This window comes from Hoplias malabaricus, chromosome 7 (genome assembly GCF_029633855.1).
Source record: "Hoplias malabaricus isolate fHopMal1 chromosome 7, fHopMal1.hap1, whole genome shotgun sequence".
In the NCBI taxonomy this organism is placed as follows: domain Eukaryota; kingdom Metazoa; phylum Chordata; class Actinopteri; order Characiformes; family Erythrinidae; genus Hoplias; species Hoplias malabaricus.
This window is the reverse complement of record NC_089806.1, coordinates 17,858,288-17,885,429: the sequence shown is the minus strand read 5'-3', so window position 1 is coordinate 17,885,429 and position 27,142 is coordinate 17,858,288. Positions and strand designations below refer to the sequence as shown.

General features: G+C 36.2%; 1 protein-coding gene across 1 annotated transcript in view; it reads left to right on the top strand.

The window, feature by feature from the left end:
- Window positions 1-27,142, top strand: part of atad2b (ATPase family AAA domain containing 2B) — a 91,572-nt gene that overhangs the window by 24,799 nt on the left and 39,631 nt on the right. Inside the window, exons 20-24 of the mRNA XM_066676058.1 lie at window positions 9,397-9,532; window positions 13,571-13,764; window positions 14,076-14,235; window positions 18,501-18,623; window positions 19,461-19,580. Coding sequence (XP_066532155.1) covers window positions 9,397-9,532; window positions 13,571-13,764; window positions 14,076-14,235; window positions 18,501-18,623; window positions 19,461-19,580 — 733 coding nt within the window. The remainder of the gene's footprint in view (window positions 1-9,396; window positions 9,533-13,570; window positions 13,765-14,075; window positions 14,236-18,500; window positions 18,624-19,460; window positions 19,581-27,142) is intronic.

The window sequence follows — 27,142 nt, the reverse complement described above, 5'->3', positions numbered from 1 at the left end:
TTGCTTAGTCCATTAGGAACTCATGTCAATTTGTCACTCTAATAAATTATTTTTTTTTTTTCTTAGAAGTTATTAAAAATAGAGTAATTAAATTTTAATAGCTTAATAATAGGACTGCAGTTTAAGGATAAACGATAGTCGTGCACTTTTTAATATGGGAACAATGGAAACAGGTCACTTAATATGCAGTATATCATATTCATATATTAATACACTTCATAATATTTAACAGTAAAGAGCTGTTTCATCTTATGTTCAGCCTGAAATTACCGCATGGTGTGTGTTTTTACATACAATCATGTAATTCTGTTTTTTTTGTTTTGTTTTGTTTTCCCCTCCATTGTCAAATTTAAATTAACTTGTTTGATTATTTGTTGTATTAATTTGATTTCTTTTATTGTTTTTCACACACAATATTCCTGTGTTCTGCTTCAGTTGAATGCTACATACATTTTCAAATGGAGAAACATACAAATGATTTGAATGTTCTGTGATGTCCAAGGTGTTAAAATTCTGGCATCATGTCAGCAGGCAAACAACATTAAGTCTTATTGCAGCCTATAATGTTCTTCCTCGTTTTTACAATCTTGTGCTATCAGGGGTATATAATATGCTCATTGTGCTGTAGTTGGAGTTACCAATCCGAACTGGAAATGACAACTTAATGTTGAATATTAAAATTATATGCTTAATCGGATAAACTATTACTGGTGCTAAATCATTACCAGTTAACATATGTATTTGGGATGAAATCCCTGCTAATTTGTACTGAACTAGGAATACAAATCATATAGGAGCCGAAAACAAAATGCAAGTTTCTGCCAAGGTGACTTGGCTAATAAATTGTATTCCTCAAACTTCTCTTTATCTCTCTGTTTGTGTATTTCTCTGTTTGTGGACTTTTATCTTTGCCAACTTGGCTAAAAAAGCCTGATATCAATAGGCACACTCTTTTACTCTGTTCCTCCTTTATTAAATCTCACCCTTCTGCTTCATCTGCTGACACACTACTGGCACTGTTTTCTCTCTCTATTTTTGTTCTCTCTTGTTTTCTTTTTTCCTGCCTTTGTTTCCATTCTCCCTTTTTCTTTTCTCTTATCCATCATTTCTATTCTTCTACCAAGGACAACAAGAGCGATCAATGCTCTGGAAAATAGACTGAATGAAAGAGGGGTTGCAAGAGAGAGTGGGAATGCACTGTGAAATCTTACATCAAAAAGAGCCTCCCTAATTACGCCAATGGGGTGCTGTTCTGGCAGGGCCATGGTTTCACTTTGCGAAAAGCTGTCAAGAGCCTACAGAAGCCCATGCTGTGAGCTTAGGCTACCTAGAGTGCGTTGCTGGGGGCATGATTGGCTGGTGGTGAAGCTCTTGATCGTAGCCAAAGGGAGTGCTACCCACCAGGAGGGCACTGTAGTGTAGTGAGGGAAAAGACCCTTAATTTTATTGACGGAAGCTGCTCACTATTTCTCACAAAGGTATGCTCATTAAAGGCTGATTTATTCTGCTCAGAAAAGAGGGTTTTTAATTAACTGGAGGGGTGGATGTCTCTGTTATCTCACAGAATGTTTATTCATGTGGGATTTTTATCTTGTCTGTTCCCTTAGATCAGGGTCTGTTTTCATAAATCCAGGGTAGGACTGCTATCACAACTGTGTCAGAAATAGAGGTCGCAAAATCACATGTTGTGAAATATTAACCTGAGATTTAAAAAAAAAAAATGTATGGGGAATATCCCTTTTTCTAGCACAGATGTGAAACTGATAAGCATAGAAAGCAAATGGATTTATTATGACCCTCAGTTTGTTTTCCATTCTCAGTTTCTTAAGATAATTATATCTGTGCTCGTATTTTGAAATGAGTATGGTTTTTTTCAGTTTGGATCAGTTTGTATTTTGTCTAATGTGAAGGATGGGTTTATGATAGAGAGACATAGATAATAAAGAGTCTGTGGGGCTGGGTCTTTTCTGGAAAGCATTTTCAGGTTATTGACCTACATTTAAGTTGCAAAACAAACCTTCACTGATTTAATGAAATACATATGCACTTGTTGTAATCACTATGATCATCCTCTTCTTTCTATATTTACAATACCAAGAAAAAGTTCTCACAAAGAATCTTAATATTTAAGCTGCAGCCCCACATTAATGTCTCTCAACAAAGAGCCAATCAGCCAATATATGCCTGTTTAACATGTGTTTTTGTTGATCAGCTCATGGTCAGTTTTCACTTGTCTGCATGAAAGCCAGGTGTAAACACCTTTAAGACACACATCTGATTACAAAGTAAATTCTGAGATGGTTAGAGACTGCTTGGATTCACATTTAACACAAGCAGAAACAATGTGTTTTGTGGGTCTGGATAAAATTACGCAAGCAGAAATGTGTTGGTCAAGATTATGGACAATGCACGTGTGTTGATTGTCTGAAGACCATTGGTTGGACTTTTTTCAGATTAACTTGAATGTCTGTCATCATACACAAAAGAGTAACACACATTCTGTGTCCAAAAAACTGGACCAATTCTTTCTCACGTGTTCTAACTTCTTTGGCATGTCCAAAAACTCTTTTGGTGTGTTTCTTACATGAGAAATTTTAATCTGACCTCATCTTGTTATGCTGGGGATGCATTTTATAGTCACGTGTAACCAGAGTTTGGTAAATGTTGCCAATATCTTGTAAACTATACCCCTAAAATCTTATTGTGGTAAAATATTTTTTAGAGTCTTAATCCATTACCTCGATTTAGTAATTTCTTCCCTTAATTTAATAATGCATTTACTCAGTTTAGAAAAACCTTTTCAGGCAGACATGACAGAGGCTATGCTTTAGAATACACATTTTATCACTTGTGTTCATTCCTTAAATACACTTTGCACTTACGTTTCTATAGACTAAGATGTAGATGTTTAGGTGGATGAGGGAGTGAATATAGGCATCATATATAATCTGACAGAACTCCATGGGTTTTAGCTGAGGGAGTTTGGCACAGCGTACATTCAGATGGGTGTGAGACAGTGGGTTCCTAGGGCACATATTTGTGCAAATTATTCAATAAAATCCAGTTGATTTTCTATTGTCAATTTTTTTCAAGAATGAATGTTTAATAAAATTAGCAAAGCCATAAAAAACCAAGCAGAGTGCTTACAGGATTATTATATAATATTATATTATTATTATAGAATATTAATTAAGCTTATTGCATAGGTGTATTTTTATAACTATTCTGTGTTGTCTCCAGCAAAGCCTAGCCTATGAGATAAGGAACAATATTTTAATTCGTGCTTTGTATTTATTAAAAATAAACAGCCTGTTTCACAGTAAATTTCAGCTTAAGTCCAGGTAGCGGGAGGCACTGGAGAGCCAGCCTCTGCTTTCATTTTGTGAGCCCATTTAACACCAGATGTGGTAACAGCGCTGCATGCGTGATAAGCATCTCCTAGAAATCACACTCTCTAAAAATGTGTGTGTAACATATGAACATGAGTGATCAAAAACGTGTCCTTAAATTTTTAAATTGAGTATTATTAATTAAATATATATATATATATATATATATATATATATATATATATATATATATATATATATATATATATATATATATATATATATATGCTTTTCCACCCTCTTGTTTTTGACGTTTGTTTGTGTTGCCATGAAGAACAACAATCATTGCATTGCATGATGTTTTGTTGAACCCATTCTTATTCAAGACCCTAGAATCAAAATTTTGATGCTAGTTTTCTAATCATGGAAAGAAAAATTGTCCTGAAACTCTGGCTTATCATTAAATTATTCAAATACTGATGTCCTATCTGATGCATTTTGTGTGATAAGAATTAGAACAGCCTAATCTGAGATTTGTACAAATGAAATTGGTTACAACAAATGTTAGTTTTGACTGTAGATTTGCGGTTTATAAAATTACAATATATTGCATTTATGTTTTAATTCTTTTTACAAAACAAATGGACAGTACATCCAAACTGCAGTAGATAAAGGGCCACACAAATGAGTGCCAACAAGAGCATCTTGTATTACAGCATGTAGTGTTATAAATGGAAATATGATTGGTTTAAAGGAATATATGGTTTAATGTTAAGGGTTTCTGCGGACACCATTAATTATTAAATGATGACTGTGAGTGACAGCTGTCATGAATGTAAGTTCTTGAAAAATTATGTAGAGTAGAAATCCTTAGTGGGCAAATGATGGGAATTGATCCTTTGAATCCTAAAAAGATATCTATTCTTCAAAAGACTTTTCAAACCTCTTTAAAGGCGATTGTGGCATTAAAGGATTTTCTCTGTTTACATTCAGAGTCTCCACACAATTTTAACGTTGTGTTTGGGGGGGAATAACTGTTTGTACATGGCTGAAGTTAACTTGTCTGTAAGCGTTTCATTCACGTTTGAATTACCACAGAAACACATTTGTAACTGGAGTTGTTTAGTTTTGTAACAAGCTGTCTCCCACATTTGGAGACATTTCTTTAAGTGATCAAAAACAGTAAAAATATATCTATATTCCCCACATACCCACATATGGAGCAGGAAATAGAGCAAGATGTCCTCATCTTGGTTCTGGCTTTTCAGTGTTTGGAGTTCTCTCAATTGTCTAAAAAAAATCCAGATGCCTCTGCCATGAGCATATAGAGAGAAAGCCTAGCAATCAATTACACTGGGGCTTTGTAAACACATTAGACCTGTTATAAGCATGAGAACTAGCAGATGGTAAGTAAATATCTTCTGAGTTTTATAAAAAGTGTTTTTTGTTTACAATTGTGAATTAAGTGGATTTGGACCTTCATTGGATTGTCTTGCCTTGGTCTAATATTCCTCTCTTAATCTGGGTGGGGGTCCAGTGCTGAGGCACAGATCCATGTGGAAGCTTTGCAATATAACCAACAGCTCACGTAATAAGAGCTGACTCCCCAAACCTGGATAAAAGCAGAAAGGAAAGCGAGATGTGTAGCTGTGTGTGATTTAGAGGATATATTCTGTGGTTGATGTACACCATTTTGAATAGTGTTGCAGCAGTATGAGAGCAATTGATGGTGAGCATTTTAAAGAGCTTGCTGAATTTGAGTTTGTTACTGTAATAAAACAGCTACAAATTCTATGAAATTTCTTGGCCACTAGAAATTTGTCGTTCAAATGTGAGTGTTAGTGTTTGAAAAGTGGAAGCCTCTAGGAACCACAGCAGTTCCGCCAGCGTTGAAGTGGCAGGACACATGAAGTTACAGATCAGAGTTACTGAGTGCTAGTGCATAAAAGTCATCAGGGTTCTTTTAAATCAATAACTGCAGACATCCAGACCTCCTCAGGCATTATCATCAGCATAGAAACTGTGCACCAGGAGCTTTATTGCATGGGTTTCCATGGCTGAGCAGCTGCATGCAAGCATAATCTCACCAATGAGTGATGAATCGGTCTGGGGGACAAGTGTGGGTTTGGTGAATGCCTAGGGGACAGTAAAATTTGGTGGCATTGGGTTAATGTTGTGGGTTTGTTTCTCAAGCCTTGAGCTAAGCCTCTTTGTTTCAGTAAAGGGAAATCTTAATGCTTCATAACAAAACCTTTGGACATTTGTATACATCCAGCTTTGTGGGAACAGTTAGTTGAAGATCCTTCTCTGCTCTGAGCACTGGGGCACAGTCATGCTGGAACAAAGTTCATAAAGACATGGTTGGGTGAGTTTGGTGTGGAATAACTTCACTGGCCCACCCCTCCTCCAAATCCACATAATGCCTATGAATTTAGAATGGGATAGCAGAAAATCTACTCTAGGTGTAACACAATTGTCCCAATATGTTTGCACCTAAAGGGTATGTGAAAATTATTTTTGGGGATTTGGTTACAATCATTTTGCAATATCACCAGATTCTGACATTCATTGGAACAGCTGTCTTCTCAGCAGTGCTGCAGGTCAGGGGTAGTGCCACATTCTGCTGTGCATTAGAATATTAAAGGAGAAAAAAGGGTAAATATCTTGCTTCACATGTCTGAAAGATGAAGCAGGTCCTGTCACTCCAGGTAAACATCTGCAGTGAAAATAGGTAGTGTAGAGATACTGCGGTATGTTTATGGGGAACTGTCAGTAGCATCACACCATGTGGGTGTTTTCCATTCAAGCTGTGACCTTTTTTAACAGGGTTTGTTGGTTTTGGTGCAAATTTTCAGGCAAAATTTTAACTTTTTCTCTTTGTGTGAAAGTAGTACTTGTTACAGATGTCCTTGAAAAAGAAAACAGTCTTGCATTTGAGGTTCCGATACTCATTCATTCCCAAATGAGGGCAGCTTCTTTAGAGCAGTTTCTTCTACCTGCATATTTTGCTCCTCACTGATATTGATTTCTCTCGCTGTGGGCAAACATCTTCAGTGTTTTTGCTGGTAAAATAAAATCCCAGTTTTCATCTTCGCTCTCTGTTTAAATGTCTGATCTGTAGATTTCCTTTCTCCTCTGGTGTGTGTATTTCAGTTGGGGCAAAGAAAATGTTTTTAGATGAAAGCTGTTAATTGTCTTTGTTAGAAGGTCCTTGCTCATCGTTTCTTTACCTTTGAGATTCTGCTTTCAGTTAGTATGTTTGGCACTTCAGTTGAGGAGGGACCAAACAAAAAAATCATTATCAGCTTTGTTTGCCTGGTACATACTCCCAGATATCCCTAAAGATTTATACTATGGGGGGATGAAAACAAGATTAGTATGAGAAGAGATGGGTTGTGAGAACAAATCTGCAATGTCCATTTTTGGAATGTGCTTAATAGTGTAGTAAATATTTAGTGCAGTTATTTCTCTTCCATAAAACAATGATTTGTTTTGCTTCTGCTTTTTTAGGGTCTGATATTATGCTGTGCAGAATATTTAATTTCACCAAAAGTCATAAATTGTTTTGGGGTATGGGTGGAGGGGACTTGTATTTAGCAAGAAACGGGCAGAGAGTAAATATTTTCATTCAGAAGCGGGCCTGACGTAATTGAGGTGCTTGTCTGGAAGTGTCTTGCTTAAGGCATAATGTCAGTGTCAGGGAGCTTAACACCTATGTCACAAAGTCCATTTCCCATGGGTTTCAGTAGAGAACTCGGTAGTAGGTTGTCAGGTGTATATATAATATTTTCAGAATATGATATGACAAAAATATGAAATGTATCAGAATTCAACATCAATGATTGCCTGATTGCCTGGGGCAAGTAAAACACTAAGCCAGACCAGCGGTACGGAATGTCACTTGGCTGGCCAGACAGGTAGACTCTAACATTTTCAGCAAACGTTTTTCGCATTGCTTTCATTGACTTTCATTTCCAAATACCACCTCACTATAAGAGAAATAAATTAGTACGTCATGTTAAATATCAGTGACATTGTATTTTTGTGATCATCAGTAGCCTGAGGTTTTTTTTTTTATTGTTGGCAAAGTAGGAGCATGCAACAAATGAGTAGAGACTTTTACTACTCTCATAATTAGCATAATTATTAGCATATGTCCACAATATATCTTTATGAAGTGGTTTGCTTGAAGGCAACCCTTCAAATGCTACGAATGACTTTCAGGTGACACATTCCTGTGTCTCAGAAGAATTAAAAATATTTTAAATCCACAATGCGTTTCTTATTTAAAAATTGTTACATTCTGGATGTACCTGTTTTCTTTATAAAAAAGAGTTATTGTTAGTTTTTTGTTCAGTGCAATAATTTTGAATGATTGTATAAGAACAAGAAGCTAATGAAATGATGTGATATGGTGTGGAATTTTACTGAAGTGGGGTTTGACTATTTAAATTTAGTAGCGCCTCTGATGTTATCTTGTAACAAGTCCCTAGGTATTGCCTTCTTTACAAACTCAGTCATTTTCATAAGCTTGTACTCTAGCCTTATATTCACTCTGTATAAGAATCAAAGGGAGACTTTTAGGAAAGGGTGACTTTGATCTCGTAAAACAACACATTCATTGCCATCCCGGCTGCATGCTGGACTTTATGGACAGAATTAAATTAATATATCTGGCCATAACTGTAAATTGGAACTGCATTCGTAAAACAGATGACTCCTTTGTGACTGAGCACAAACTGAATTTACTGGATTTTCAGAGTTTGTCATTTTATGTCATGCCCTTTCATTTTATACGTTTTTGCTGATTTTTAAAATCTCTTTTTTTCTTGTGATGCCTGCCTCCTGCCCTAATATGCTTAAACTTCTTTACTCATATGTGCAATTTTTTTAAACTAACAAACCCAGGTTCATGGATTAGAGATGCTCTGTATTGACTTCTTTGGTAAACCTGGATGGAAAATGCCTGGAAGCTCTCCCCATTTTGCATCAAATGTAAACATATAAGTGACACCCTGGTCCGTTTGATTATTTTATTTCATTTTATTTTTTTTGCACGCTCTTGCATTAGGTTACTGTTTATAAATATAGAATACTTACAAACAAAGGTACCATTTAAAGTACCATTTTAACTGAATGCAATGCTCTCTCTTGCTGGGAGGGAAGAGAAGACATTGTGAGAACTGGATATATCACTTGTTATGCTCTGTATTTTATGGAATCACTTTAGAAAACATACCAAATATAGTGCAGAGGACAAAAAATGACAAAGGTATAAATAAATGTCTAATCATGAATTAAATAAATGCATAATAGGTTTTGATCATGAAAAAAGGTATAATTAAATGCATTTTAGAATTAGTTTCTACATTTTCTTATTCCTACATTTATTTTGTCAGTATTTCCACGTTCCTTCATTTGTTTATTTCTGTGTCTTTCTCTCTGTTCATTGGCAGTGGTCCTAACTTCAGTCTAAAACAAGATTTGTTAAAGAGTTGTGAAACAGGGTTCTGTCATTTATTTATTTATTGAACGATATGTGCCAGTTTGTAAATGACACTTGCCTCTTGTGTACTTTGTTTAGTGCTTGAACATTTTTCAACTTTTCACAAACAGTATTTAAATGAAGACATAAATCTACTCAGATAAAGTCAGTGACTGATCACTTGCCAGCATTTGCCACTTGGTGTCACTGAACCCCCTCTCACACCTTTATCCAAGGTTAGGTTGAGACTTGGGTTAAGACTGCCCACCCTATTGACATATGATATGATTAACATAGAAATAAATAAACAAACATGGAAATACTTTAGTAAATCAATGTAGAAACAAATTCAAATGAAATTAAATAATTAAATTGTGCCTTTTAACATTTGAACATTTATTCATTTTTACTTATGTAATTTTCCCCCCTCTATATACAAAATCTTTTTCATATACAAAAGCTGATGCAAGTCTGAGTGCTGAAATGCATTGATTTTGATTACTAACATGTTTAAGTACAGTTGAATGTGCCGGTCTTACTTGGTTAAGGGTGTTGTGTGTGTGTGTGTATGTCTTTGTGCAGATTAAATGCATCTTCAGTTGCTCATATGGAGAGGTGGTTTGTCTAACAACGCCAGGGGAAGAGGACCGTACAAAGTTTTTCAGTGAACTCTTACTGGTCCAGGCAGCCAGGCCACCACCCCGCCAGAGAAAAAAAGGTACGCCACAACATGATAAAGTGAGTGTAGTAGATATTTTTTAATTGAAATTCAATTTACAGGGCCAATATACTATTATAAATAATTATTTATAATTTGAATAGTCATTTAAGACTTTTTTTTTATTATTTTGCCATAATTTATTTTTTAAGATTTTCCTGTCTAAATGCCTGTTTCAACATACAGTTTATTTAAAATACATTTTTAAATATGAAGTACTTTTAACAGTAATACCCCCCCCCCCCCAAACCCCTTGTTGTTTCTGAAACAAACAAATATATAAGATCTTAAACAATTTTGTTTTATTATGTTGGAACTTTAGTGAAATTTAGGGTTAGAGTAAATGGTGAGCCAAACTCTTAAAGCCTTTGCGTTAATTGGGTAATTACTTAAATATATGCCTCGTTAATATTAAATTAGTTAACTGCGATATCTGTTTTCATTAATGTGAGTGAGCCTTTTGGTTGTGTTGTGATAAGGCAGGGTATATGTAATTTGCTTCAGTTTATAGGCTTTTAATAATTATTAGCCTTAGCAACATAATGACCTATGTGAAATAAGATGATGCTTATTGCACTTTTAAGAACATGTATGCCATGTCCTTATCTGTTACAAAACAAACGTGTAGGTGTGCACGGTCTTAAAAAATGTTACATGAATTTGTTGTAAGCAGTACAAAGCAATGAGGAAGATTACATTAGCACATGTATATATGCTGTCAAATGTAAACGTTTGACTATTCACTCTTATTTAATGTTATGTGAGGACTGTTTTGAGTTTCACTGCCCTGTGGTGTGTCTTTTTCTGAATTCCTGCACATGTTCCGTCTCCAGGAAAGAACCCTGTTTCTCTTTGCTCTGTCAGTGTTAAGATTGGGGGCAGTTGGGAGTGAGGGTGATTTGATATACTACCAAGCAGACCAATATTTAAAAGGATTTCACACACCCAACTCTGTCCCTCCATCTGCTAAACAGCCCATGAGAGAGATTGTAGAGCTGGTAATGACCATGAAGGCTTTTGTGCGTTTGTGTGGGTGCAAAAGTGAGTCTGACTTTGAAGGTGTTGTGCTGGGTGTGATGAGGTGAAAAGAGGTTCAGCGTTCAGCTCAGATTTTGCTTATAGTCTGTACCCTTGAATTATTTAACATTTAGATAATCTTGAACGTAGGATTTTGAGTTTTTAGAATATACTTTTAAACATAGGACTTTGTGTGTGTAGTCTGATATTGGTTAATATTGAGACGGACTGTCCCTAATGCACTGTTTAGGCCTCCAGAGCTTCAGCAGTGATTTTCATTTTTGGAGTTTCACCCCATTCGGCAGTGGGGTGTGGTTCAGAAAACTTGGGCACAGTGTATGCACAGATTAACCAGCGCTCTTTGTGGAAGTAGTTTAACTGAATAGTTCAGTTTTTTAAAGGTAAGACATGTATTTGTTAGTCTGTTTTAGTTTGGTTAGTACAAGGACTTTATTGTCAAAGAGTGGTGTAGTGGGGGATTTCGGGGAGCAGAAGAGAGTGCTGTATTCTTAGCAGTTAGAGCTTTCAGTTTTATTTCTAATTTGCTGAAAACAGCATTACCTTGAGCCATCATACTTTGTCCAGGGAATGTTAAAACATTTTGCATGTCACTTTTATCAATAGCATACACTTGGCCAATAAAATCCCCAAACAAATCCTCAATATCCAAATCTTCTAATTAAACCTACCCTATCAGAGAATATCTGAATAGACACACATTCATGTTTAGCCGTAATCTTATGTGTTGTACAGGGCAGTCAAATCTTGACTTTGACTATATAGAATTACATATTACTAGAACCAAAAACATTTTAGTGTTTATAAACAGAGATGGCATTGTTTAGTTGGCAGAGCTTAACTGGTGGCCAAAGTCACAGTTAGCATTGTGGTGTTCAGTGTAGGAAAGTGGGAATATGGACTGTCTCATTATTTTAACACCTTGCAAGCAAAAGACAGGTTGTCGTACATTCAAAAATGTTATGACAGAGATCTAATGAAAAATAAATGGTTATCAACTGGAACTGCTGCCAATTAAGTGGCTATAAACTTTTGTATAAAACTATAAAATAGGTTTATGTTACCTTTTATTCCCTACTTTTCACAAAAACAAAACCATAAGCAGATCGTTCTTTGTCTATTTTTCCAAATACTGAGTATGCAATAAAGCAGGCTTATTTGGATTAATTATATTAAATGTTATACATTTATTTAAATGTAGAAAAAATAGACTTTGCCATCTGTTTTGAGCATTACCTACCATTTCTGTGACAGCTCTTAATACAGTGCCATTAACTTAATGCAGTTAATTGCTCTGGGGTCAGAGTGGGAAAGGTACTATCAGCATTAAACTATTATGACATACTGTGATAAAAGCATTTTCTGATTTAGGCTATGAAGTGAATTAAATTAATGATGGATTTTTAAGTTATATGCTTTTAAAGAAATCTCAACCTATCTCAAATTCTTATTTTACAGTTAAAATATATTAAGGCTAATTTTAAAGTCTAAACATTTTTTGTTCCATGACCATATTTTGTCAGGTAACAGTGGGCTAGCATTTTAGGCATAACACACAGCCTTATGTTATTTTTGCTTATTCTCTTCTAAGAATTTTTTTCCAAGTATGCCACTGTTATGTTTGGGGGTTCTCCCACAGTAGGGGGTAAGATGGCAGAGATCGGCTTTCAAATGATAATGTGGGCATGAATGCACTTCCTCTGAGCTGCTTGAATGTCTTGCTGAATATAACAGCTGCCCTACTTCTAACAGCTGCGGTACAGCTAAGGCTAGAAAGAGAAACTTGTTCAAATGCTTGCCATTAGTCATAATTACACTCACTGTTAGCATGGCTACTTTTTGACTCCTGTCTCTATAAAGTAAATTGCTGAAGCTGGGAGCAGACTTCTAAGCCAGCACTCTGTCTAGAACACACCACTGGCTGAACACTCTGGCTGTGTGAAAGTGCCTAGACATTTATTGTCAGCTTTTTCATTGCTTTACATTCAGTAAGACCTTTAAACATGATGCTTTGCTCTTTGACCTTGTATATTTAAATTTCACCTGTCACTAAGTTCCAGTGATGTCCCAGTGTACACAAATATGCAGTTATATATCTTGGACTCTTATGGCTTGATACAAGCTAGTGTAGTCCTGAAATTCTTAACAACACGTGTAACTACTACTGAAATGTTTACAGCTGCTGATAAACAAAACTATTCAACATACCAAAGAATACATCTTCTATTCTTTGGCCAAATAGATATTGGGATTTGTTGAATTTGTACTTATTTGAGGCTTGCACTTGGTAGCTTCAGCATATGTGACTTAAATGAAATGAGTAAACTCCCACTCCTGATTGGCATATTTTATAAATCCAACAAATTTGTTCAGTTCCATCAAGGCTAGATATAAACTACATTATGCCATTCTTTTTTTTATTGTATCTGTATTTGTTTACGCTCAGGGGTCAACTTTGAATATGCCACTAAAAACAAAATATCACATTTTCACATTACACAGCTTAAGCCTGCCTGGCCTCTTACACTGGAGCATATTCTACTTTCAGTCCTTTAAAGAAATCAACACAAATTTCAAGCACTAATGCCAAAACAACTACTTTTTTCCATTTTGCATCAAATTTTATCATTTTTTTGCCAACTATAACTTTAACACTACCACTGCAGGAGCTAACTAACTTGTAAGTGACAAATTCATCTAAAACTAATATTTTTCTGTAGTGTGATGTGATTTTACAATGGCTTTTCTGACAGCTGAATTCAGACAATAAATTGAATGAAATAAACATATTTAGTGGAATTATTATTATGCCTGTTGTCAATAGTAGGCAGACATCACAAGTTAATGTGTTACCAGAAGAACTGGTTAGAAAAATAATGCTCAAAAGCACAGTCAAAAATAACAATTCTTGTTACTGAAGCATCTCTGTTATTTGCATACGTGAATGAAAATATATTTTTCCACTGGAGTTAAGTGTTGTTTAAATGTTGTGTCTGTCACCAGTTTGTGATTATGAGGAGCTGCCTCTGGTTGAGGACCCTGGCCCTCGACAGCTTTCTCCAGAGGAGCAAAGGCGACTTGAGGAGCAGGAGGACAACACCCTGCGCGAGCTCCGCCTCTTTCTCAGGGACGTCACCAAGCGGTTGGCCACAGACAAGCGCTTCCAAATTTTCAGCAAGCCAGTGGACATTGAGGAGGTGAGTTTTTCAAGTTGATGCTGGACATCATTTTGTATAGTCCAGCACCAAGCTGTTACTGCCTGAGGCCATCAACATTCTGTAGTACCGTTATACTCTCTGCAAATAGGAAATTTGTGCCACAGGCCCAATGCATTGTCATTATAGTTGCTGTTTCTCAGACTGGCAGTTATTTGCCTGGAGGGTTACATCTGTGTTAACATTAGAGTTATGCTAATTTTTATAGCTGTGCATTAATGCAGAATTTACAGATTTTAGTTTGTTCCATTACCTTTTGTCAAAAATATTTTCATAACATACAAAACTTTCAGGTATCAGATTATCTTGAGGTCATCAGAGAGCCTATGGACTTATCCACCATCATGACGAAGATTGACACTCACAAGTACATAACTGCCAAGGATTTTCTGGTGGATATTGACCTCATCTGCAGTAATGCATTGGAGTACAATCCAGACAAGGATCCAGGAGGTAGGGGCAAGTCTTGCTTATGAGTTATTTATTGGACTGGGAGGTTGAGTAAATCTGAAAAATCAGTAAATCAGCAAAATATATTATCTTTTAAAACTACAGATATTGTACTGATCAATATTTTGAAAGTTTTCATTTTCACCAAATTTAGAAAGACTCTAATTTTTTTTTTCTTGATTTTCCTCGTTTGCCAACTAGCACCTGAACAAAAAAATGCCCGTAGCTTTAGTTGTTTTATATTTAGAAATGCTCACTTGCTCAGTTGTGACCAATTATTAAGATTCCAAGTTATATTCCAAATTATATCCAAACCTATGTTTAAACACATATCAAAAAGTATAAGGTCAGGAAATAAGCCTTTGTTTGTATAACTTTAAGATTCTCAAGTGGGTGGTTTTCTATAATCAGTGGTATTATCTGTGGTACAATGATATTATTTTTTAGTTCTGTATACTTTGTTATATAATCATTGCCATAGACATAAATAATGCATGTTTTGAATAAAAATGTTTTACATTTCAGGATTTTTAAGATATACAAGCTAAGGCCCTGTCCACACAGATCTGTTGATATATAGAAGCATAAGAGAAACACATAGGCTTAATCCCAAATCTCTCCACACTCCCAGTGAAGTGCACTGTGCAAGTCATGAAATTACTGAATCTAGATCATAATCTGCTTATGTATATTTAATTTTAATGATTTATGTAATTCACTCTATAGGACGTGAGGTATCTAATGTGTAGAGGTGTAAGGAAATCACAGTACTAATATTTCTGCAGTCTGAACAAATTAACAGTTCCATATTTTGGTTAAAAAAAACTAATTAAATGAGTAAATAGAAGATAAAAAGTGCTTGTATGATTCTTTAAGTAAACAAATTAGGAAAATAGAAATCAGTGTTGCACATGCAGGTCCCTCTGTTTTGCTAAAAAAAAAAAAAAAAAAAAAAATTATATCTAAAGTATAGGCACACAGAGTTTATACTTATGGTGGTATGTTTCTTGTACACCATGGCACTTTTCCTAAGAATTGCAGTATATTGCCTTGCTTACAATATTGCAATATATCCTAATATATAGAATCGTAACCCCTGTAGTGTGATTATATGTTGTATCACCAGGCTTTTGTCAATACAAAGCCCTACAAATGTTTATGAAGCCAGTAAAAAATACAGAATCAAAAACAAAGCCAGTAAAAAATAGTGGCTCGGTCAGACATTCTAGGCTGACTCTCTCTTCTCACGACAGAAAAAAATGCAAAGAGCCCTCAAATTTTTGAAAATCATGAAAAGAGATGAGTATATTTCTTTATTCCTGCTCCATAGATGGGTAATATTGACTTTTGCCATTTTCAGATTATTAAGGTAGGAACCCTCTTTAATTCAGGACAGCTAACTGCATGAAAGTAAGCACAGACCTGAAAGTGCCTGAAGCATACTGTTCTACCTAATGATGCAGTGCTTCTGAACATGAACAAACCAGAGAGATCTACAGTTCCCCACAGTCATAGATGGTTATTCATTATTAAAAACCACCCATGAACATATCTGTATCAAATACATGCATATAGTATCAATATGGCCCTATTTTTATTATTTACATAACGTAGACATTGACTGCCCTCCTAATATGCCAGTTAGACCGTAGAAACATTTGTGGTTAAAAACAAAATGAATCTATATAAAGTTTTTAATTATGACTGTATAAACTTCAGTTTTGAACAGCGTTAAATTTTTCTATTGTTGCTTAATTCTCTTGGTCTGCAGGAGTAATTGCTGGCATATTGAATGATGTTGGGTAAATGCAGACTGTGATCATTAATAAGTCATATCTCCCCTTTTAGTGGGACAGTGTGGGTCATTTGTTTAAATGCAGTATTCACAAAGGAGCAATGAAAGGGACAGTGCAAAATGCAAATAGCCACTTTAATGAGGGAACCAAAGAGGCTTTGGGTACATTTGAACCAAGGGAATATGGAACCAGGGCCCCATCATAATTCCATTTGTTGGCATTACTTTTCCACTCAACCATGAATATTGTACTTAAAGTCTGAAAACCAAAGTGTCCTTCTCCTCTCACTCCTTACAAAAAAAACTAATTTATTTTCAGCCACTTCCTTTAAGATTTTCTGTACTTTGACAAACACCTGAAAATGAACAAATAATACAAATGGAAACTTTGAAACTTGTCACAAATATTATAAATGACAGTTGTCAAAATATTTCTCTAAATGTATACTATGACAGGTCAGGATCTTCATCCCTTTCTTTTGAATTTTAAAAAGTTTAAATGCACTCTGCTTACGTATACTTGGTCTGAGTTTAATCATTGTTTACTTGTCCCATTTCATCTGCCTTGTTGATGCTCTGATTCCAGCCTAAATTTAAGAGCACAACCTTCATAAATCATGACCCCCCCCCCCCCCCCACACTCATGTCCTCCTCAGGGTAATGAAATAGCATTTTGTTTTTTTACAGTTTGTCCCCTTCCACCCATATTTCACAGTTCACCTTTTAAATGCCATAATTATGCTTCCTCAACAATTACAGCCAAAGGTAGCATCTCAACCTTGCCCAGCAAACATGTCACCTATTTTCTCACTGCCGATGAAAAGTGCTGCTGTGATTTGAATTTCTGTGGGTGGTTGGAATGGAAAAAAATGTCCTTATTTTCAGACAGGCAGGAAATCACAGGGTTTGTTTCTATTTTCATGTGTGTAAATGCGAAAGGCAGAATCTAAGCATGAACAAATAAATACTGTACTACTTAAATAGGTTAAACATATTATATATTGCACTCTCTAAGTAAGTCAGACTTACGTAAAGTCTGTTTTATGATTTAATTTACATTGGTGATTGAAGGTTGAATTGTTTAAAATTTTATCTATTTATGCATAACATTGACTTAAACTTTATTAGATTTTCACAAAAGTCCAAAATTGAGATAAAGAGAATCAAATCAAAGAAATGAAACAAAAACATTAGACTTTGTCATTTATTTATTGAGAAAAATGTTCCAAAATTGGTGAGTGGCAAAAGTATGTGAACTTTTAGGATTATCAGATAATTTTAACGTGGAATTTGATTCAGGTGTTTTTATTCAGTGGGGTGACAGGTGTGAGTGAGCACCGTTTTATTTAAAGAACAGGGATCTATCAAAGTCTGATCTTCACAACACATTTGTGGAAGTGTATTGTTGCCTGAACAAAAGGGATTTCTCTGAACAAAGGAGAACCAGAGAAGAGTTGTTGATGCTCATCAGGCTGGAAAAAGCTACAAAACCATCTCTAAAGTGTCTGTACTCCACCAATTCAGTCAGTCAGATTTTGTGCAAATGTAGGAAATTCAAGACCATTATTTACTTTTACTAGAAGTGGTCAACCAACAAAGATCATGCCATGAGCAAGGTGTGTAATAGTCAGCATTTTATGTTGAATACTTCTATATAAAATGATGAATATATATAAACTCTCAGACAGACATCAAGTAGTATAGTTATGAAGTAAAATATTACATATACATACAATTTTTAATTTTTTTTTTACTTTTTATGTAAGCACACTGCACTTTTATACATGTGCTAGAGCTATCAATTCAATTTCCTGAAAAAAAAACCTCAATCCGGGGTGGGATGGGGGTGGCCAATTGATTTTTCTCAGCATACTTGTGTTATTCATAATGGTTTAGTTTTTGTAGAGATTGCAACAATACTATTGATTGAAATGAGCTGATGTTTTCTTTACATACTTTCAAATGGTTCTTTTCCACCGCATGGGTCTGGCTGTACATGACTCATTGCACATTTAGCTGTCACTGGAAATTTTCGTTGGCTTTTACAAGGTGGGTTTGTACTGGATTTGAATGAGCTCTGCATTAAGTGGTGATTGACATGGCTCTGGCCAATCAGTGCTCTGCAGAGTTTACAAGTCACCATTTAGCACTCACTCTGCACGGTTAGAACCCCGAGCGAACTGGGACGGAAAACTTACCCAGTTCCAGGGACCAAGTACTAGATTTGGCCAGTGGAAAGGAAAAGGGCCGTGCAGAGTCAAGTAGAGTTGTGTAGGTTTCATGCAATGGAAAAGTGTCACTTCCTAGAACCATTATAAATTTCCCTTGAAGATTAGTAGAGTATATCGATACAGAGAACTGATTGAACGCCCCCTGTGTTCATATACAGAGTTCTTCTGTTTTTAATTAATGCCTCGATGCCATTGTTCATATTATTTAAAGACTGTTGACACGTTAAATTGTTTTTTCACAGATAAGATTATTCGGCACAGAGCCTGCAGTCTGAAGGACACAGCTCATGCAATGATTGCCTCCGAGCTGGATCCAGAGTTTGATCGCATGTGTGAGGAGATCAAAGAGTCCCGCAGGAAACGAGGTGAGAAGACAAAAACAGAATGGCCACACTTTATTATTTAGTGTTTTTTTTTTCCCCTCCCCTCTCCTTCCCCACCCTGCCTGGACAATAATTAGAAACTGTTACAGCAAACATTGACCAGTGGAGAACAAAGCTGAGCTTGCAGATCACAATCATTGGCCTTGGGTAGCTGCCGGCTTTATAAGTTTAGCTCATTCATCTTAAGGTGAGAAGACATAATTTGAGATGAGCCAAACAAAGGACCTTTTTATACCATTCTTTGTAATTGTTTAGTTTCTTTGCAATTTTGACTACATCACCTACATCACTCAGCTGTGTGTGTATATATATATATACATATATATATATATATATATATATATATATATAAAATTACCTTTTCATTTGTGCTATGCAGGGTTGAATGAATTTTGCAGGCCATGGTGTGAACTGCTTAAGAGAAGTGCTGGTGAATATTTTATGTGGCACAGTGGAGATGTTAAGGGTATCAATTTTATAGTGTGAATGCTCATGGTTCTGCATCTGGTTGCCAAAAGAAACCTCAGTTGCTTATACAGTCTGTTACTTCCTTTTTCTTAAATTAAGTAGAAATGTATATCTCTCCCCCTGTATCAGGAACATAAATGAAGGGTTGAAGGAGATGTGAATAGACTGATTGCCATCCTTGGTCTCTCTTTTTTTTTGCCTCACTCCAGAACTTTTCACTTCACTTGCTTTATAACTTTTACAGATACAGTGCAAAAATGCACATTGAAAGTTTTGTGTGGTCATATCCCTCCTGACCTCAGCCTGTCAGTATCTCTGTAGTAAGTGCTGCTTCTATATGAATTCCCCCAGGAATCCAGACCCTGCTTCAGCAGACACCTGCTCCAACCGCCACAGCAAACAAGAAACCTTCAGAAGAAGAGGCCAGTGGGAGCATGTCTCAGGTCGATGGAGTGGAGAAGCATTGCAGCAGTGAGTACATGCGGCGCACACATGAGTAACAAGCTCAATTCAGTTACCACAGCAGCTTTGAATGGCTGGTTATGTGTTCACTTATGTTGCTTGATATTTTTGGGATAGTACTTGTATGTATTTGTCTTGTAGTCATATGTTTGGAAACCAGAGATTAGGAAATAGAGTTGGGTGCAAGTTACATTTGAACCAATACTGGTACCAGGAAGTTAGTGCCTGTTTGTGTAATTACAAAAAGAAAAAATATTTCAGTTGTCAACAGTGATAACGTGCGATTTTTCTCAGAGACACAAAAGGAAAGTCCTAGCTCAAAGTAAATAAAGTGGGATATGTGGACTGAGCAAGGATAGTAAGATAATAGATAAGTGTTTCTCAAATTTTTAGACAAAGTACCACCCAAACCAAACCACCATGTACTGCCTTTGAGTCTTACCAGAGAAACATGTGTCCCTGGTGCTTCCTCTGTTCCGGGGGCATAAGGCAAAATCTTGCTGGAATTTTTGCATGTTTTTGTTGCCTTTATTTATGTATATATTTTTAATTTGCAAGTGTAGAATTGTAAAACAATTACTAAAAATTATAGAATGTTTAAATACATTTATACATTTTTGAGAGCATAACATTTATGGGAAATAAGCATTATGAAAGAAATAAAAATGAGAAAGAATCAATTTAATGCCAGTTTTGTGCTTTAAAAGGCTATATGTCAAACCAGCGTGCCACTTGGAGCAGATGCACACAACAGCTCTCTGCCCTTGTATCAGAATGTGAAGGAGGTGTGGCGTTGTATTAAACAGTGTTATAGGTCTATAGTGAAGCTGTGCGTTTTCTTCTGTTTTGTCGTCATGTGTACAGAATTCTCGCTTTGTTTCTCTCTATTTTTGCTTCTGGATTTAGTCTTTGTTGGCTCAAGCGTATTTCACAGGCTTGGTCTCTGCTTGCTATTCTCGTTTCCACTTTGCCATTTTTTGTAATGAAGTCTGTCTTTACAGACTTTACCAGTTCCCTTACAGACGTAATCAACTATGCTGTATCTGTAGCGTGTTGTATTTTCTTTTAACACAAACAAATGTAATTGAGGCATAAATATGAAAACAGTGAAACATTATGTCATTTACACATAAAAACTTTAGATTCTTGGTTTTGAATAAATCCCTTAAGTAGTAAATTTTTCAGCATACCACCTCTTGCTTCACGTACCACCAGTGGTACCACAATAGATAATATAGTAAATAATAGCAGAATACTTTTGTTTCTAAATGGAATTACTTGCAGGGATTTACCTGAAGATGTCAATGGAGTTGTCAGTACCTCTCTTGTCTTACAGGCTGTCAAGTATTTTACAGTCTTACACCTAAAAGCTCATTTAGTAGTGTTGCCATGTAGCGTTGTGCGGTACAAGAGTAATACTGTATACTGCGGTATAGAAAAATGTGGATAGTATCTCAAAACGAGGGCTGTATTTATGATGCGCCTGTGTGGTGTATCAAATTTCTATTCTGTCTAAGTACAAGGCCATAAAGTTAATTTATGTTTATTTAAGAGAGCCAAAGGGAAGGGACGCTCTGGGAGCTCACTGACTCCTGATGGCACATACTGAAAATGGGTGACGAAACAAGAAAAAAAGAAAACTAGGCAAAACTATCCGGACTGCCGTTAGACATTGTCACTGAGGTGTTTCTGGCATTGGAAAACAGGAAAGCCCAAAATACATACCCTTGTCACTGTAAGGTCTGGAGAGGCTTTGGTGTTTCATGTCAATGTCTTTGTTTACATGTGTTTTTTATTATGGAGGGCAGGACTAATAACTGCAGAAATGAAAAAAGGAGCACAAAGTATTGTTCATAATATATAAAACTGGCATCAGTGTTTTACTTGTTCATTGTTCTTTGGCGTTTATTTACTTTTAAATAAAAAGAAGACCAAGAACATTTTGTTGATACTAAGAATTATAATAAATTATTTATTAACACTTGACGTTTAAGGAGGCTCTGCACAGCTATCCTAACAAAATATCTCCCCGTCACAATTTTTAGGCAACTACACACACTCATGCGAAATAAAACAAATTTATTAGACCTTCACTTTGTGAAATATAATACGTGTGTAAATGTTGCTGAATTTCAAGCCGTCCTGCTGAACTTGTGAACAGCAGAGTAACGGAACTAACACAGAGCCAAACACAGCCCCAGAAACACACACACACATGTTGTTTTATTTCCTATTATTTATTTATATGAAAGTTTGTAAATGACCCTGTCCAGCTCCACTGGGCGATAATACTGTATTTTAGACTCTGAGCTCTTTCTTGAGTTACTGAATCTCGACATGTCCATGGACAAAGCCCTGGTTTGCACTGAAGAACCTCTACTTTGGTTCCAGTTTTCGCAAACCAGTTTATGTTGTTGGAAATGTGCTTAAAGATTGTTTAGAAATTGTTAATCGTTTTTAACATAATCCATAGTCAAGGGAGGGATCTTACTTATTATGATTAATTTCTTGAAATGTTTTATATTTTATAGGCTTGCCTTGTAAGAGAGATTGACTCTTTATTATGGTGTTTTTGCAGCTAAGGTCGTGAGGGCTAATCAGGCCTAATAAAACGTACTCTGGCCATTGTTGTGCCCTTAACAGTGCAGACATTCTCCCAGCAGCATAGCTAGACCTCCTCATTACACTCTTTCACAACCCCCCCCCCCCCTGCCCCACAGAGTAGAACGGCACACTTTTGAGCTCCACACAGCCACATCTGGGACCTCCTGTGGCAAGTCAGCAGATGGAGAGGGAGGTATATTTGGGGCGTAGGAGAATGATACAGCAACAGTCAGGGTCTCAGAAAGAAGATTAGCATTTTCTCTTGGTTTGGGATATCTGCATTAAGCAGGATATTCATTTTACTCTGTAAAATGCATCTGTGTAATACTAGGTTGTAGGTTCATCCATGGGAGGATTTGAGACCTTTTGTTGGTTTTGTTCAGACTGCCTGGGCTGATTGAGCTGTAAGGCTGTGCAAAGCTGCTTTGCATTGCCAGTCTAGGACAACTAAGCCAGTACAAGTCTCTCAGTTCACTGCAAATATGGGTTCATTAGATTGAAAAACCTTTTGCTTCAGGAGCACTTGAGGAAAATTAAGAAATTAAAGAAAATGTTAAGGCTTTGGGGAAAATAATTTTATAATCTGTAATTTTTGTTTTTTTTTAATCCACTTGAACTTGTACTTAATGAAAAAGAGTACAAAAAAGATTTCCAGTGTTTTCACTTAACAACTTAAACTTACTTATAATAATGTACTTATTTAATAGTGTATTTATTTACTTAGAAGAGGCATTTGCGCTTACTGACTGACTGAAGGTTCTTGGTTTAAGAAATGTTCAAAAACTTAAATGTTAAAATGTTATCTTGTTGCTTTCAGGTAAATGAGTTGCTTTAATGTCATCTCAACACAGTGCTTCAGTTTTGTAGCTTTGTATGAACAGAAATAACAGGCTTTCCATGATCATACACACACGGTCAGCAACTGACAAGATAAATTATTTTTAATAGTTTATTATTTGTTATTATTATAAACAAAGACATTGATATGTAGCACCAAAGATTCTCCACACCTTCCAGTGACAAGGGAATGTATTTTGGGCTTTTCTGTTTTTGAAATGCCAGAAAAACCCCTGTGACAATGGCTATATGGCTAATGGTGGTACGGCTAAACTAGGCTTGCCTAAATTCTCTTTGCTCTTAAACATAAACATAAAACAAATTTAGAATTTGATGCCTGCAACAATATTTGGGACAGGGGAAGAATAAGAGTAAGATGTGCATGGAAAACTCAGGTCACACTGTTGTGAAGCATTACACACAAAGCCTGTGAATATAAAAGATATAAAAGGAGCATTCACTAAAGTCGCAGTCTTTCGTGCAAGGAACAGTCATCAAGTATTGTCTGATGTGACCATGATAGACATAACAACATAGGTTTGTGATTACTTTGGAAAATCATTGTCACTTAACACCGTTTGCTGTTGCCCAGAATGTGTGAGATGGAATGAAAGATTGTAAAAGTATGTTTTGTAGTCAGACGAGTCTATGTTTCAGCTTGTTTTGGGGGAAAAACTGATGCCAAATTCTATGAGCCAAAGATGAAAATGACCACCCAGACTGTTACCAATGAAAACTGTGACTACCAGCATCTGTGATTGCATGAGGCTGCATCAGTGCTGATGACATGGGGGATCTGCTTATATAGCAAGGTACTGTTAATCCTGAGGCTTATATTGGTATTTTGGAGTGACATACGCTGCTGGATAAACAACGTTGTTTCCTAGGAACACTATGTCACCATTTCAGCAGCACAATACAAGGCTTTATTCTATACAAGATACAGCAGCATGGCTTTATAGACAGAGTGTGTGCACTTTATTGGTTGGCCTGCAGTCCACATCTGTCTCCTATGCCTCTTTCACATGTGAACTCCAGACTCCAAAATATCTGGTCCAGAGATGTCCTGGAATGGTCCTTTTACATATGCAATGCACAGCAGGAGATTGACATGTTCTTGCGCCGGGAAAGGAGAACATTTCCCACTCCGCTTTCACATGCACTGACTTATCTGGTGTCTTTACTAGGGCATAAGGAGGATAAAGTGCAGGTAATGTCCAGGATGAATTGTGCAAGTGTTTGCATTCACACATATAGTTACTGTGGTAAAGTCTGGAACCTTTTTGATATTACTCTGCATGTTTGAACAGGGCACTGTTTTAAATTGTGTGGTTCATCATGAGGAGGAGAGTCAGTCATTGGAGGCCGCTGACTGTTCAGCAGCTCAGGTTTTGTTTACTGCTAAAATAGGCAAAAAGTCCATTTGCAAAACTACAACAATTAGAATCTCCAATATTATTATTAATATTAATATTAATAAATAGTATTATTAAAAGAAACGGTCATGTGACCCAGTGACAAACATTCCTTTCCCACCTTTTATGAGTGTTTTCTAGGCATTAGTGTTTACATTTATTTTTATTTAACAAATAGAATTAAGGTTTGTTTGCCCTGTGAAGGACTGGTGCCCCCTCCAGGGTGTATTCCCGCCTTGTACCTAATGATTCCAGATAGGCTCTGGACCTACCGCGACCCTGAACTGGATAAGCGGTTACAGATAATGAATGAATGAATTAAGGTTTGTCATTGGAAACACTGAAAAACATTGTCCCTTTGTCTAATAAAGGTTCAAGCAAATGAGCAAATTACAGATTTATTTTTAGTGTTTATAGACCTGCAGGTTGTGGGTTCGATTCCTGCTCCAGGTGACTGTCTGTGAGGAGTGTGGTGTGTTCTCCCCGTGTCCAAGTGGGTTTCCTCCGGGTGCTCCGGTTTCCTCCCACAGTCCAAAAACACACGTTATTAGGTGGACTGGTGACTCAAAGGTGTTGGGAATGTGTGAGTGTGTGTGATGCCCTGTGAAGGACTGGCGCCCCCTCCAGGGTGTATTCCCGCCTTGCGCCCAATGATTCCATGTAGGCTCTGGACCCACCCTTTCTGGCGCTTGGGTGCTTGTACAACAAAGATTGTAGAAAGTATTTCAAGCCATTGACAGTATATTGTAGGGTACTGTTCAGCAATGCACATTAGCATCATCATTTGGACACACACACATTAGCATCATCATTTGCTTTGGATTCATATGTGTTCAGAAATAACAGTGACTTTCAATCTCTCAGGTCTGAAAACTGTAATTTTGTCCTCTCCACTCTTGCAAATATTAGAACTGAATGCAAACAGTGACAGCTGTCCATTGTAAACTTTATTTGCTGAGTAGACTGTGTTATATTAAAGTTGTGTGATTAACTCTGTCTTTCACAAAGCATATCTCTTCCTCTATCACTTTGCCTTGAGTCTGAGGTGAGAAAGGGCATGAAAGTTTTTTATTTTTTTATTTATTTATTTTTTTTAAATTTTTTTTTTCTTAAGTGAAATAATGAATTAGGTATTCAAACAAGTACTCTCGTTTGAAGCACTAAATCACTATAAAACATGCAGATAAAAAAACATAACTAGCAGTTATTAGCTAATAGTTCATAACAGGACAAAGAGGTGAGTCGGAGACTACTAGTTTGAAAATCATTTTGAAGTAAAAATAAAAAACACTTTAGTTTTTAGAGTTAATTCCCTGCACATGTATCAAAAATCATAAAGCTAATGAGTTGCTGGCTAGTTTAGGCCTTGACCCACTAAAATTATTTCAGTTTGACCCCAAAGTTTGGCCTCCCCTGCTACATACTACAATAAGAAACAAGAAATTGAAGAAATGGTCATGCAGTGTTACATTAATGATGCAAAATATTTTAATCATCTATGGTGTGTTTTCAAGATGTCTACATCTAATAGTGGCAAACTTGAACTACAGTCTGTATCCCTTTGTGCAGATCATCACTGAGTTTATGATTTGTTTTTATATTCCGCCCCCCACCCCAAACACACACCTCTTTGTGGTGAACAGTCTGGTTGGAATAGTAGTGAGTACCTAGAACAGCCACATCTCTCCATAAAATTATGGAGCATATGTTTGTTACTGTAATAAGTGTGTGGGGAGTCTTATGCTGAAGAAGGCTTGTCTACTGCTGTTCTTCTGACCACCACAAGATGGTGTATGCCCCTTTTAAGACTCTGATTTAGTGTGCCCCTTGCTGACTTTGTAAACTATTGCAGTCCATCGTTTCCCTGGAGGAAAAAAAATGTTACGTCCTTGTAAGATGAGGGAGCACCTTTAAGCTGTAATAAACTGTGTGGTGTGATGTGTAGGGGCTTTTGTTCAAATCTCTGTAATACTGCTTTTGGGGGTAACAGCTTTGATGTAATGACCACACCACTAATAGTGGCCTAACTATTATTATTTTATGGATGTTCCACAAATGTATCAATACCTAATAACACATTAGTGAACTGTGCTTTTAAGGTAACAGGTGAGACTATGTTTTTTACTGCCCTCTGCTGGAAGATTTTCAAACTTGATATTAAAACACCCCAGATAAAGAAAATAGCTGCAATATAATTTTTAGTGTCAGTAACCCATTAACATCAAATGAATACAGAGAATATGCATGAGTTGATGTAACATTGCGAAGATTAAAACCCTGTCTAATACAATATTTGATTAAAAAAAACAAGCTATTTAAAAACTTAAAGGAAACTTTAAATCGTTTTTCCACAATTTTACATATTTCTCTGGGGATTTGATAAAACATTTATAATATGCTTTGGCCAAAATACCACAAGGACATAAATTCAAGACTGAAATGAGCAAGAAATTCCTGCACTCTATGCAAGTTGCAGCACAAATCAACTGCTCAGACATGATCTGCTTGACAGTTGCTTATAGTTCACCTTGAGACCTGGAAATCAGAAAAATTTGTTGTAAGGAAAAAATGGGTGTTAAAATCAGGCTAAAGATGTCGGCCAAGCTTTAAGTAAACCACAAAGAACTTGGTGTTGTTTTGTTTCACAGTTTGTGGGTTGGTATTCACTCATAACTCATTATGTTGCTTTTTTCGCCAGTTGGCCTTTCTCAAGTG